At 35.2% G+C, this 16,003-nt stretch overlaps 1 protein-coding gene across 1 annotated transcript in view; it reads left to right on the top strand.

Moving 5' to 3' along the window:
* LOC150081325 (cell division cycle 5-like protein) overlaps window positions 1-16,003 on the top strand; it is a 60,215-nt gene that overhangs the window by 6,209 nt on the left and 38,003 nt on the right. Inside the window, exons 3-5 of the mRNA XM_090379168.1 lie at window positions 3,759-3,920; window positions 9,019-9,149; window positions 12,016-12,344. Coding sequence (XP_090235294.1) covers window positions 3,759-3,920; window positions 9,019-9,149; window positions 12,016-12,344 — 622 coding nt within the window. The remainder of the gene's footprint in view (window positions 1-3,758; window positions 3,921-9,018; window positions 9,150-12,015; window positions 12,345-16,003) is intronic.

The raw sequence follows: 16,003 nt of genomic DNA, 5'->3' as shown, positions 1-16,003 counted from the left end.
TAAAGAATGATCATAATTTTTTTTTCACAACATACATTTATTAGTCATCCATATTTTGATGGTCCTTTTCAAAGTAGTCCCCATTTGATGCAATGCACTTACTCCAATGTTTCTGCCATTCTTCAAAAACATGGTGAAAACCGTTTTTTGACATGCTTTCGAGAATCCTTAGATGTCTTTACAACTTTTGACAACTGGAAATGTTTTCCTCGCAGCTCTTTCTTTAACTTTGGGAAAAAAAAGCAAAAAACTGCAGGGTCAGGGTTGAATAGTGGATGAAGAACACATTTTACATTAATGCTGGCTAAGTACTTGATAACAGTACGAGCAGTGTGAGGTCTTGCATCGTTGTGATGTAGCATCCACCCACCTACATCCAGTTGTGGTTATTTATGATGAATGATAGTGCAAAGTATGCAATACAGTTTTGTTGTAAGGCCCCATAACAGGCATACGATATGGCACAACATGCTGGTAAACTATTCCTGAATGTCAAACAAAAATATGACCATAACCTTTCTTGCAGAAGCCACAATTCTTGTTTTTTACAGTGTTTACAATGACGTAGCTTTGTTGCTTACTCTCTGGCTCGAAATGATGATGACATGTCTCATCCACTGTTATTACCTTGTGCATAACCTCACCATCTTCAGTAATCATCCATTGCATCTCCTGAAGAACCTCCATACAAACTTGCTGTAGCTCAGGTGTGAGTAGTGTTGGAACCCAGCATGCACAAACATGTGTAATATGCAAATAGTCATGAATACTGTGCATACTTCCTACTGATATTCCCAAAGCCTTTGTCAGTTGCCTTACTGTTATTTGACGATCTTCTCATGGTTACAGAAGCAGTGTTTATGGTTTTTGTGGTACAGTAGTGGTTGGAGCTCAGAAGCCGATTTTTGTGATTGAATCATGTCCATCTTTAAACATTCTAAACTATTTTTGAGCTGAACTATATGGAAGTGTAGATTCGCCATAAGCTTCTTTTAACATTTCATATGTTGCAGCTGATGTTTTCTTGAGATGGAAACAAAATCTGAAAGCAGCATTTTTATTTATTTTTTTTTATTATAATAATGTAGCAGAATGCTAATTAAGGCAGGCATCTTTGTTAATTTATGGCATATACCATTTGGTCTGTTTTTGAAAAAAAGCAAGATTAAAGAAGTTTGAAATACAGATTATTGGTGGGTTTTTTTTTCTTTGTTATTTAAATTTAATATAATACAGTAAAATCTGTCAAAATGACCACCATTTGTATAGTGACAAGTAACAAATGTGACTACTCTTTGGCAGATTTTACTGTATTATAAATTTCCTATACTATCATTGCAATTTTTTATGCACTGTGACCAGTCATCACTTTTCAGATAAAACTCTTAAGTCAAATATATTCCCATAACATAAATTTAACAGTGAAACTACAAAATAAAATTCCACTTTTTTTTTTAATCTTTAACAATAAATTTTAATTCAAAGCTTACTCCATTCTTAATTTTCAAATATTTAGTTCTTGTTTAACTTCAAAAAATATTGAGAGAGTGAACATTGCAAACATTTCATAACACTGCTGAAAAATACACTATCTTTATGCACAACATACTGTGAAGAAACATTATGGTTCAAGAATATGATTTGTTCAGTCGGGCCTCTCTTTAACGAACTTCCATATAGCAAATTTTTTTGATTTCCCCTTGATCATTACATTCAAAATGGTTTCTGTATAAACAAAGAAAATTTCCATATAACAAACTGATTTTGAGAGACTTAGGTATGCATTGTTTGCATCTCTGGCTTTAGGCAATAGAGCTGATGCTGTAGAAAGCACAAATTAAGAGCTAAAAGGATTAAGAATTAATCACTTTAGCTTTTAAGAGTTAAACGGTTTAATTCTTAAGTGCACAAATTAAGACCTAAAACATTTCACAATTTAGTGATGCACGTAAAACCTATACAACCGCCTCTATTGTACCAAGAAGTTGCACTGGTCAACTGCTCTATGTATCCACAGCAATTGGCAAAGATTAAGCCATAATCCTGACGTGGACATTGGCTCTGGTCAACCTGTTTTCTACTGTAACCCTATTAGAGAATTAGGAGAGAGTGATTTTCCTTTATCCTTGAAAATTCATCTGTTTCGCAGAAATGAGTCATCCACACTTTCACTAAATTTCACCTGTCTCTGTTTATGCGGCATTACAAGTGGCCCTTAAATCAGTTTTGTTTTAGCTTCTCTACAAGTAATCTTACAGTGTCTAAGAGGAAATCCTTTAATGTAGTGGAAAAAGTGGAAGTGCTTAATAGTGTAGATTGCGACATTAAAAAAGAAATCGTTTTAAAATTTGATATCCCTGCTAGTTCACTACTAGTCAACCATTCTGAAAAACTGTTTTGGTTCTTAAACTGTTTGAGGAAATGGGAACCAGTTGGAAGCATGGCCAATCATGCTTGTTTGAAGATGCAGATTAAGCCGTTTTTAAGTGTGTGAAGTTGATTCGAGTCCAAAACATGCTGATATCGGGGACATTAATAAAAGAAAAGGCTATGGAGTATGCATCATTTCTCAGACATAAAACTTTCCAAGCCAATTCTGGTTGGCTAGACAAATTTAAAAAGCAACATGGCTTACTCGAAAAAGTTATTTCTGCTGAAAGTGGGGTTGTAATTGAACGAGACTACCCACTGGAAAGAAACTTTTTTGAAAAAAAATTGTAGAGGACTACTAGCCCCAAGACATTCAACATCGATGAAACAGGTCTATTTTTTAAATGCTTGTTGAACAAGACACTGACTTTTAAAGGTGGTAAAAATATTAAGGAGAGAATTACAGTCTTGGTTGGTGCAAATATGGCTGGTAATGAAAAACTGAAGCTTTAATAGGCAAAAGTAAACAACCCCGATGTTTCAAAGGGTAAGGTCATTAGAGGTGGGCTACAATAAAAAATCTTGGATGACAAGTGAAATTTTTGAACAGCGGATTTTAAATTTTGATAGGAAGATGACAAAATTAAAAAGTGTGAAACTTGTTTACTTCCCTCCGAATACCTCATCTAAACTGCAGCCAAAAGACCAAGGCATTATCAAGAATTTGAAAATGCACTACCGAAGGAGCATACTGAAAAAAATTATACTGAGAATAAAAACCAGTCAACCTATAGATTTGTGGATGTGCATATTAGAATTGGGGAAAGTAGAGATGTGATGGAAACAACGATAAGAATTGTTTCACAAAATCAGGTTTTGCTAAAATGCCAATGAACAGCAGTGAGAGGGATGAACTGCTACAAGATATTGATCAATCTTGGCAAGAACTCCAAGCGAGAGTTTTGATCAGTGGAGAAACTGTCCTTGGCGAATTTATAGGCGTTGATAATGATATCATGGTAGCTGAATATCCAAGCGTCTCCAACATTTTGTAGGGTATTCAAAGATTATCGTTAAAATTATATTTTAATCTCTGTTTGCCATTTCTCATATCCCATAATCATTCACTAAACTAGCAAAGTGTTTCCAGATTTTTTCTGTTCAAATTGCTAACATTTAATTTCAGGATTTCACAGCAGAAATGTTTGGTTACTAATTTACCTTCTTTTTTTTTTTTAGGAAGTCTAAAAGTTAAATGAACTATAGAGCAATAGCTCTTTTTCACAGATATCTTTTTATTGGTTTCACATTTAAATGAATTTGTTTCATGTAATATTAACTAGTAGGTTTTGTATTTGTACTAATGTTTAATTATTACTCTTAATCAGGTATGAATGGCTCGATCCAAGTATCAAAAAGACTGAATGGACCAGAGAAGAAGAGGAAAAGCTTTTACATTTGGCTAAGCTGATGCCTACTCAGTGGAGAACTATTGCACCCATTATTGGAAGAACAGCAGCACAGTGTCTAGAACATTATGAATATTTACTGTAAGTATTATATAAAATCTTATTTTTTTTTATTGTCATCAGAATTAAGCATAATAGTGATTAATATATTCATACACATTTCTGCATTTGTTTCAAGGAGTTGCAAACTGATATTCCTTAATTTTTAAACTAAGGATAAGCAACTTGCAGGCTGAACCCAGTCCACATGTTATCCTTTTCATGCTGGCTAGTGGTAAATCAGCTATTAAAAAAATTAGTGCAGAGTGAACCCAGTCCACATGTTATCCTTTTCATGCTGGCTAGTGGTAAATCAGCTATTAAAAAAATTAGTGCAGGGTGAACCCAGTCCACATGTTGTCCTTTTCATGTTGGCTAGTGGTAAATCAGCTATTAAAAAAATTAGTGCTGAGTGAACCCAGTCCACATGTTATCCTTTTCATGCTGGCTAGTGGTAAATCAGCTATTAAAAAAATTAGTGCAGACTGAACCCAGTCCACATGTTATCCTTTTCATGCTGGCTAGTGGTAAATCAGCTATTAAAAAAATTAGTGCAGAGTGAACCCAGTCCACACGTTATCCTTTTCATGCTGGCTAGTGGTAAATCAGCTATTAAAAAAATTAGTGCAGAGTGAACCCAGTCCACACGTTATCCTTTTCATGCTGGCTAGTGTTAAATCAGCTATTAAAAAAATTAGTGCAGAGTGAACCCAGTCCACATGTTATCCTTTTCATGCTGGCTAGTGGTAAATCAGCTATTAAAAAAATTAGTGCAGAGTGAACCCAGTCCACATGTTATCCTTTTCATGCTGGCTAGTGGTAAATCAGCTATTAAAAAAATTAGTGCAGAGTGAACCCAGTCCACATGTTATCCTTTTCATGCTGGCTAGTGGTAAATCAGCTATTAAAAAAATTAGTGCAGGGTGAACCCAGTCCACATGTTGTCCTTTTCATGTTGGCTAGTGGTAAATCAGCTATTAAAAAAATTAGTGCTGAGTGAACCCAGTCCACATGTTATCCTTTTCATGCTGGCTAGTGGTAAATCAGCTATTAAAAAAATTAGTGCAGGCTGAACCCAGTCCACATGTTATCGTTTTCATGCTGGCTAGTGGTAGATCAGCTATTAAAAAAATTAGTGCAGAGTGAACCCAGTCCACATGTTATCCTTTTCATGCTGGCTAGTGGTAAATCAGCTATTAAAAAAATTAGTGCAGGGTGAACCCAGTCCACATGTTATCCTTTTCATGTTGGCTAGTGGTAAATCAGCTATTAAAAAAATTAGTGCAGGCTGAACCCAGTCCACATATTGGCTAGTGGTAAATCAGCTATTAAAAAAATTAGTGGTAAACCTTTATTTCTTATTGTGAAATAAAATTTTAATCCTCTAATAACTCACATGACATAAAAAAGATGTTGCCTGCCCCTCACTTCCTCTGATGTGCGAGGGAGGGGGAACACCTATAAATTATACTCTGGCATGACCACTAGGTCAGTAGAATTTACAATAAATTATGAATATAAACGTTAATCGTATTAGTAGTCATGAGCTTGAACACTGGTCCACTCAAAGATTGTCTGCTACTGCACTCATTAAGAAGACATATATGTAAGATTTTCTTTGTATTATTAAATTTGGAAATACTAACACATTTGCTTTCAGGTGCACTATAGCCCCAGAAGCTTATGCACCATTAAACCTCCATAACACACACACACACACACTTGCTTTCTGTTCTATATGTAGATGTGACTTTTTAGCTTCAATTTTGGTGGGAAACATGATGTAATCAGTAGACATTAGATTATATGCACTAGAAAACAGGTCAGATATGCACCAAAATTTTAATATATGCACTATTATTACTTTTTACTACAATTTTTACATTTATTACTTGTTTATTACAATTCATTGAACACAATTTCTTTGTATTCAACATGTTAAATAATAAAACCATTTCTGAAAAGTTTTAACATCGTTTTTAAAAGTTTTCCCTTTCAATCTCCCACCTGGAATAATTTTTGTTGTTACAATACACAATAATATATTTCTCAAAGCGATCCATTGTAAATTTGTGGCCTTACAAACAAGTGAATATGGATGCGATGGTTCTGCATCTAATTGTCCACATATAAAATGTGTGGTATAGCAGCCACAAATGTCTCGTTTCATTACAGACATCCAAATGTGGTTTTCTCTAATATCTTAGACAAATTTTGCAAATAATTTCATCAAAATAGCATTAAGCTAATTCTTTCTAAAAGTAGATTCATCTGGAATATTTTTATTTATACAGTTTTTATTTTCAAAAATTGCCTAAAGACTTCATTGTTTAACTTATTGAAAGAGACATTGGTGCTTACCAGGGAGATACACAAAATCCTTTTGAAAATCACTTTTCTTTTGTAAGTACATGGCCTGGTTAAAAGTGACTGTTCTGGAAATATTTCTTTGCTTTTTCTTTTGCTTGGCCATATTATCAAGCTGTTTGATTGATCAAGCTGTTTTCACACCTTGATCAATCTGGAATTTATTTTATTTTTTTTCTTCTGCTCACAATGTTCTTTTAGCAAACAACACAGAATGTATTAATGCCATCCATAGTAAAATCTTTTCCGTGATTGGCATTCCATAATTACATACAAATTTTTCTAACAATTTAGATTAAAAGCATTTAAATTTTGGCATGTTCAAGGAAAACATTTCATCTGATGTAGATAGCATGAGAACGAATAGCAAAATACCATTAAAACTGTGGAGTATTTACATGTTTATTTTTATTATTATTTTTCTTTCCTTTCATTTTTAGCACCAATTAGCACATTACCTTCTGTTATCTGGATTATTTTCAGGGCCACTGATAAGTGCTGCCCTGCTGGGCAGCACTTATCAGTGGCCCCTTTCACCTGTAATTTTCAACACATCACTGTGTTCTCCTGCAACTTTAGAACAAATGTTTCCCACTGGAGTGGAAATCTGGTAGGGAGACCTTTCTCCCTACCAGATTTCCACTGTCTGATAGTGTAGTAGGGTTTTCATATCATTGTATTATTATCTGAAATTGCTCAGTCTCTTTCATCTTGTTTTCACTATTTTCATATAATTACTACCTCCCTTGCTTGAAGGTCCTCAGATGGTACTATTTGGCCCAGTGGCTATAATTCTCATGTTTACCAGGTTCGGCTTGGTTTACTCTCAAAGCACTTTTTTTTTTTTTTTCTCCCTTTAATGTCACTCCTATTACCTACTCTTTAATGGTGGCACTCCTTCAACAACCAGAAATAAACAGATTTTCTTCCATTTTCCGAAATTACAAGGACTTTGCTGATTTCCTTCACTTAAAACAAGCCTACTCTTTCTTCTACCATATTCTACCTTACTAAAACAATAAAAAAAATAAAATACAACCACTCCCCGATTAACGTAAGGTTTGCATTCCGCAGAACGCAACACAAGTTGAATTTTACATATGTCGGAATTTCCCTAAATAAGCATTTAGGGAAATTCCACACTCGCAACTATGCACGCTGAATTTGATAGAAGCAAAAAAAGAAATGTTCGACGAACATGGAAATAGAATTATTCAATTTTTTTATCTCATGCGCAGGAAAAATTACAAAAGCGTACAGAAATACAAAAATTATAAAATTGCAAAAAGAAACAGGAGACAGGCATAACGTTGGCAAGTTTTACCTTTCGAGAATCATTGCCAGAATTAACTCTCCAGCCGATAAGCAAGCTACTTTAATGTTTTGGAAACCAGCATGATGCTTGAACCTATTAAACCACTCGTTGCTTGCCACAAGTGGTTTAATGATTGGGGGGGGAGTAGAAATGATTTCATTTGCAGAATAACTTTGACATGTGCAATTTGGCCTTAGTGCCCTTGTGTCAATAAACTCCAATTAAAACCAAACCAACCAATTGCAGAATAACTGTGACATGTGCAATTTGGCCTTAGTGCCCTTGTGTCAATAAACTCCAATTAAAACCAAACCAACCAACTGGGAAAATGAATAAAAAATAACCATCATGGCTGCATTACAATTTTCTGAAATGAGTTCTTTGCTAAACAGAAGCAATTATAGGTTATAAATTAAAAAAGTAATAATACTTTGTTTTATAATTATCACAGTGTATATATTGCATTTAGCTGTGCTAACTAGATAAAAAAAATTTCAATGAAAGAATCTCCCCTTGCAGCCATGTTAATATAAATAATTTAAAAAAACCTGCTCCAGTACTATTTATAAGTTGCAGTACATGGTAAAACTGGTCATTATTTTGAATGCCTTGGAACAGTGTTTTGTAATTGCCATCTCTTTACTTCTGCTTTTTTTCTACTTTGTAATTTTACATAGAATATTTTCTGTGCTTCCATTTCAAATTTACAATTTATAAGAATTACGCTAAAACTATGAATGATAATAGCTGCAATTTAGTGTAGTTTGAATTAATTATAGGAAAAGGTACTTCATACCATCATGGATTAAGAATTTATACATAAATATAGTGGGGGGTTTCAGAGTCATATACTTGAAAACAAGATTTCAATTATCTAAGCTATTATCATTCATAAGTTTTAGAGTAATTCTTGTAAATTTGAAACGGAAACACAGAAAATATTCTATGTAAAATTACAAAGTAAAAAAAAAAGCAGAAGTAAAGAGATGGCAATTACAAAACACTGCTGCAAGGCATTCAAAATAATGACCAGTTTTACTATGTATTGCAATTTATAAATAGTGCTGGAGCAGTTTTTTTTTTTTTTTTTTTAATTTATTTTTCCCAGTTGGTTGGTTGGGTTTTAATGGGAGTTTATTGGCACAAGGTTATTGGTTGTAAATACATGCAAAGCAAAATTATGGTGATCCCTTGCCCAGAGTTACACAGTTTTACCCATTGTCTACCAAAATATTTTCACCGAAAATATCTTGGTAGATAATGTCATGAGTGATTTTATGATAGTGCATTACTCTTCTTTGATTACGTCTGTATATTGGAAGTTTTTTATTTTGAAAGATTTATTTCTAACTAAATCATCCACTATTTAATAATTGGTTTATAGCTTTTATATATTGTATATTTATTAGTAAGCTAGGAAATTTCATTTTCTTATCAGTGAAATTTATTTTACTATAGAGATCAAGCTCAAAGAAGAGAAGAGGATGGAGACATTAATGATGATCCTAGAAAATTGAAACCTGGCGAAATTGATCCTAATCCTGAAACAAAGCCTGCCCGTCCTGATCCTAAAGATATGGATGAAGATGGTATGTGATTTTGAATTGTTACAAATTTTTAAATTCATAAACATGAAGGTGCAAGCCAGTGGTTACCAAACTGTGTTCTTTGAGATTTGTTAAAGATTAGTTGGGTTTCATGGCAATCATCCTTTAGATGAATATAACTTATCTTTACTCCAAGTGATAAAAGTTTGAGAACCACTGGTGTTGACCATATTAAATTATAAGATAACAAATTGAACAACAAATTTTGGGTCATATCATGTTACGGGCATGAAAGTAAGTTTACTTTATAGATTTTGGGGTGCTGAACACAAAAATAGTGCTTTAAAATCACAGATTGGATCTTGTTTTTGAAAAAAAAATAGCTTTTTATATTTATACAAGGTACTTTTTGTTTATATGGCAGTAAATAAGCTTCGGGAGCATCCCTTTTCACCAGCTAACATGTCAGCACTCCATTTGCTTTTGTATCTTTGTTCCATCACTGCAATATCTTGATGAAAGAGCTCATTGTGTTTGTCGCTGACAGCACCACAGTTTGGTGGGAAGAAATCCAGATGTGAGTGCAAGAAATGCATCTTCAATGACATGTTGCACTCCAGTTTTTTGTAAGAGGTAATGAGATCTTCCAGAAACTGCCTGTAGTTGCCGGCTTTAACATTTCCTAGAAAACCAGTGGAAACATTTCGAAAGGCTTTCCATGCTGATTTCTTATACTTGCTAAGGACACGTTTGAACTGTTTGTCTTTGAAAAGTTGCCTTATTTGTGGATCACTTAAAATGCTTGGCTTGATTTTCTCTGTACTAAGTCTTGGGAATTTCTCTTGCAATTATGTGAATGCAGGACCGTTCACTTCCAAAGTCTTCACGAAATTTTTCATGATCCCCAGTTTGATGTGTAGTGGTGGAAGCAAAACTTTATTTGGATCTATCAGAGATTCAAATGCTACATTCTTCATTCCTGATGTTAATGATTTTTGTCAAGGCCAACTCCTCTTCTCGTAGTGAATATCCTTGGCACGACTATCCCACTTGCAGAGAAAGTAGCAATACTTAGTGTAACCCTTTTGTAGTCTGAACAAAATGGCGATTACCTTTAAATCACCACATATCTGCCACTCGTACTTCTGATAGTGTACGCCTAAGAGGATGTACTCCATGTTTGCATATGCTTCTTTTTCGTGGATGGCACATGCAAGAGGTATTGAAGGCAGCATATTCCATTGTGTAATAACGAAGCCTTAAGCCTATAAATAGTTGCCATTTTTTGGGAACGTGCCTCATGTTCATTGCTGCCATTAGACCATCAACATCCTTACAAACAGTGAGTTCACTTTCTGTTTGATAGAATTTATCATAGTCTTTATTTCGAGTACGAAATGTTGTCACTCTCACCGAATGATCTAGAAGATTCCACTGTTGTAGCCTTGAGGCCAAAAGCTCTACCTTATTCTTCAGCAGTTTGAGATCCCTGATTAGGTCATTAAGCTCACTTTCTATGATCTTATGTGGTTTGGACAAAATGGTGGTAGACAGCTGCTGTACTTTGTGAATATCAAGTTGATGTTCATCAGAGTGTACAGAAAAATGGTCGGGTGGTTCAGGATAGGTAGTTCTTCACTGTGAGGCACGGGACAAATTTCAGATGGTATATTTGGGTACGTCACTGTCCACTTTTTCTAATAGGAAGCACGATGCAGACGTAATAATCTGTGATGCGATTTGTTGGTTCCCTCCATATCATGGGCACTGCAAAAGGCATAAAATGTCCCTTTCGATTCACCCACATGTTGAGTTTTGATGAATAGGTAGTGCAGCATATGTGTGGAGCCCAGTCCTTGTCCTGGTCACCTACTTTACGCCCAAAGTAAAAGAAGTAGACCTTTTTTACTGCTCAAGTTAAGGGACACTTTTTCTTGAAGCTAACGAGATGTTTTCACATACATAATGGAAGTTATCTGGACTATTGGCACAATTAGGGGCATATTAATCTTACATGACACAAATACTGCACAAAAAGTGGGAATTTCACAGAGAACAACTGTCAATAAATCTCCCAGAACCTAGCCATTCGTATTCAAGGATTACTGCAACAGAGTTGGAGGCAACAACAACTTATGTGATGTAGAACAAGGTGACAGTTGCCAATCACACGATAAGAGTGTTGTTGTAATGAAACTGCGGTGTTGTCATGCATTAGCCATAGTTGATAATGTAGACTAATTCGCTAATATAAGATCTATGGCGCCTCCGTAGCCAGGTGGGCAGGAGCAGCAGTGCGTAGCACACGCTTCTTGATTAGACCGGGGTTCGAGCCCGTGACCACCAAATACGGAGGATGCGGAAAGGTCAGGGAATGACCACCGCATATCCCCGGAGCAATATGGCCTTAGTTGCTAATGCTCCTAAAATCCAAATAACAAACAAACAAATAAGATCTATGATCTTATGTGGTTTGGACAAAATGGTGGTAGACAGCTGCTGTACTTTGTGCATATCAAGTTGATGTTCATCAGAGTGTACAGAAAAATGGTCGGGTGGTTCAGGATAGGTAGTTCTTCACCGTGATGTAGAACAAGGTGACAGTTGCCAATGTAACTGTAATTTGGAAACAAGAGCTAATCGACAAATTTTAATGCGATTTTTGTGTTTAGCACATAAAACTAGTTAAGATTGGGTATTTTTGTTTTTGTAAAATTTTACGTGCTGACCAGTGTAATTAATCAGAGTTTTCCTCTGGAAACACTTGGCGCTCCAAAAAAAATAAGGTTAAAACAAGTAGAGTTGAAATTAATGTGTATTTTGCCTTTATTAGTTTTTACCATTCTTTAAATACATTTTATAATTTCATTTTGACTAATTACATGTCTTTTTTATTTGTCTTTATTAGAACTTGAAATGCTTTCTGAAGCCCGTGCCAGACTTGCAAATACTCAGGGTAAGAAAGCAAAACGAAAAGCCAGGGAAAAGCAGTTAGAAGAAGCTAGAAGGTTAGCTGCTTTACAGAAACGGCGTGAGTTGCGAATGGCAGGAATAGAGTTAGAACCCCGAAGGAAAAAAAGAAAAGGAGTTGATTATAATGCAGAAATTCCATTTGAGAAGAAACCTGCTCCTGGTCTATATGACACTTCTGAGGAAGTATACGATCCCATGGAGCCAGATTATAAGAGGTTGAGGCAACAGCAGCTAGATGGAGAATTAAGAAGTGAAAAAGAAGAGGTAAGTCTTTCACAATACATGTAATTTAAATTTTATTATGCTAAAGTAATTAAAAAAAAATCTGTCCTTGTTACATGGGTCATTAATCAAAAATTAGCATATAGTTTTGTCCACTCTTTCAATGCAAGCAGATAACTTCACAAAAAAATTCATGGCTCTGCGAACATCTGTAATTCATAAATTTTAATGTACTATTTTAAAGTGAAGTGTATACAAACAAAATGTTATTGCACAACTCAAAATTATTTTATATTTTAAAATTTATCAGCTAATTTCACATTTGAAGATACATATTTCACCAAAGTTGTCCTCATACCATCATTCAAATATTTATTTTCAAAATTTCACCCTGTCAAAATTTAATAATTTTATTTAAAAAAAGCCATATTCACTTTAAATACATTGAAAACTTTGTTGGTTCACTCCATATCATGGGCACTGCAAAAGGCATAAAATGTCCCTTTCAATTCACCCACATGTTGAGTTTTGATGAATAGGTAGTGCAGCATCTAAAAGCGGCATCTTTAGAAGTATTTCTCAGTTAGTATTAAAGCACACAAGTTTTGCTATGAATACTGAAATTTTTATGGAGAATCTCTCCTCATTTTAATGATTTCTTAATCATCAGGACATCATTTCATTGGGATTATGCAAGGCTGCACGCAACATCATCATCATCCAGCTGGGGTGGATCATAATGCCTCACCCACCCTATAGCCCTGACCTTGGTCCATCAGATTTTTTTTATTTGGTAGATTGAAGGTATACCTGTGTGGTAAGGTGTTTGAGAATGATATGGAACTTATTTCTGATATTAAACATTGGTGTAAACGTCAGCCTCCTGGTTTTTACCAAAGTGCATTCACAGCCTGGAAAGAATGCTGGTCCTTACATTGAGTGAACTTTTCACAAAGTTGAAAGATTGTATTTTATGTAATTGTAATAGTATTTGCCGTATAGTGCAAGAAAGCTATAAGCTTCTGCTGCACTGGCAAAAGAACTAAAACCACAAAGTAGATAAGAAAATACAAATTATACGCTTTCCTCCTCCTCCTCACACAGGTAACTGTTCAGTTGACCTTTGAATTTATTCAAACTATCAGCCTCAGCTACCTGTAAGGGCAACAACTTGTTGGCTAAAAGAAACCTTCCTACAATCTGATCTAAAGCTTCAACCCTGTGATTTGAATTTATGTCCACTAATTCTGAAATTCTTTATAACAGTGAAAACTCCACCTCATTCATTTTACTAATCCCTCTCAGAACCTTATAAACCTTAATCAGATCCCCTCTGAGGTGTCTGGTTGCCAAGCTGTGTAGCTCACTTAATCGGAGGCTTTCCTCATCAATCTCACCATTCTTGGGACCCCATCAAAAAACATTGTCTTTTTTCAGACAAGTTCTCGATACTTGAACACAGTATTTCAAACATGGTTTTACAGTTGTCTTATATGGTGGGATTATGATCTCTATGGGATAATATTCAATAAATCATCGATAGATCACCATGGGCTTTCCTGGCTGCCTGTTTACACTGTTCAGAAAATTTCATATCTGCCTGTATCATAACTCCTAGATCCCTTTCCTCCTCCACTGTTTTTAATTCAACCCCACCAAGTGTATAATTTATTTGGGGGTTGCTATTCCCCAAGTGTAAGATTTTGAATTTAGCTGCCACATCTCTGACCATCTTTGAAATCTATTCAAGTCATCCTGAAGGAGTACTGCTCGGCACTGATCATTAACAACTCTATCAGTCTTTAAGTTGTCTGCAAATTTTGACACACTCCTTTTGTCCCTTCATTGATGTCATTTATGAAAATGAGAAACAATGGTGGTCCAAAAACTGATCCATAAGGAATCCCACTCCTGATGTTACACCAGTAGGAAGAATATCCACAATCACAACCCTCTGCCTTCTGCCCTGCAACCACCCAGCAATCCTTCATAGAATCTTACCAGTAATCCCAACCTGTTCATGCTTAAACAGTAACCTCTCATGAGGGACTGAGTCAAAATCCAAATGAACTATGTTGAAATTGTTGCCTACGTCCAATTCATGAATAATTCTGTGTCAAAATAGCCTACTAAATTAGTTAAACATGATTTTCCCTTAACAAAGCCATGTTGTGTGTCCTAAATGTTCCTGGATTGCACTCTTAATCATTGCCTCTTAAGATTTTTCCTACGACTGAAGTCAGACTAACTGATCTATAGTTACCAATTTCACTCTTAGAACCGCATTGATGTATTGACGATACCTTGGTACTTCTCCAGTCCAAAGGAATCCCTCCCCCCACCCCCGGAGCCTTAATTGCTTTTAATGTGTAAAGTTTTTCTAATAAACAGTCATCTATAATTACGAAGTCACTAATTTCATATGGCTCAGCCTCGCTCACGGAGTCTCTTTTCTAAGATATTGTAACCATTACATCACATGTATGTGAAATATGGTTACAACATCTCAGCTAAAGATGTTACAGCTTAGATTGCACTACTTATTGACCATGCCTTGTATTAGTTAGAGAGTCTGAGGCAGATGGAGTATGGTCCCCTTATGAGTTATTCTAGGTTTTCAGCCTGCACAACATTCTTATCAGCCCACAAACATATTTCTACAGACACACATTGGTGCAATATTGCCTAAGTTGCTGATGGGATTAAAACCAAACAACAACAATATTACATTGTTCTCCTTCTTAACATATGTATACAGCTAGGCCTCGCATAACGCAAGTTCAATTAACGCGATATTCAGTTAACACTATTTGAAAAATGATACCACTTTTCACTTGACACAATGAAAATTTCCAGTTAACGCGATCTTTTTTTTTTATGCGATAGTTGAAAAAGATTTGAATCGTGCGTTAAGCTTACCGCGAGTCATACGGTCAATAAACAAACAATTGCCTGCTGCCCACCTTGGTGTGTTCCATCAACCATAGGAAGAAAACGTGTTTGTCTCTGCTAATAAAGTCAATGCAGACTTGCATTTAAAAATTCAAATTTTTAAATGAGCCAGATGAAAATGTTACCGCGAAGGAGAAAACGTTAAAGATTTAGATGAAATCTTTCGTATCGCATAGAACCTCAAACAAAAGATTTGATGTTCTCTGCGATATTTATTTCGCCAGGGTCCAGAGAAGATTGTTGTCGGCTATCGGAAATTGATTGATGAAAAGTGAAAGTCAACACTCTTCAAATATTTCCGCAACAGTAATTCCTTCATTGTGTATTTTATGTCAGAGGTTCCCAAAGTTTCTCGGTTCATGGCGCCTTTAATGTCTCAGTAATTTTTTCAAGGCGCACCCAGACCAAAAGAAATACCTAACAGTTTCGTTTAGTAGTTAGGTCCAAACAACTTAATAAGAAATGCTGAAACTGTGAACTACCTTGAGCTAGTAGTTCGCGCGGTGTCTGACAGATGTCGAGTGTTGCTGTGTTTCCCTCGAGAATTTAAAATATTCTGCAGAGCAGTTTCAGAACCGCTGTTTTATGCAATAAACATTTAATTCCATAATTATTTTCATTCTCTTTTACATTATATACAGTTAAAAAGTTATTTAAAAGGCATTTTTAAAATTCTTTATGGACATTCCAGAAGGTCAAGGACCAATTATAATTTTTCCTATTGGTTATGATATTCGAGTAACGCATTT

This window comes from Mastigoproctus giganteus, chromosome 8, assembly GCF_048544385.1.
Source record: "Mastigoproctus giganteus isolate SK-2022 chromosome 8, ASM4854438v1, whole genome shotgun sequence".
Lineage (NCBI taxonomy): Eukaryota > Metazoa > Arthropoda > Arachnida > Uropygi > Thelyphonidae > Mastigoproctus > Mastigoproctus giganteus.
The sequence above is the reverse complement of the archived record's forward strand: the minus strand, read 5'-3'. Positions and strand labels throughout refer to the sequence as shown.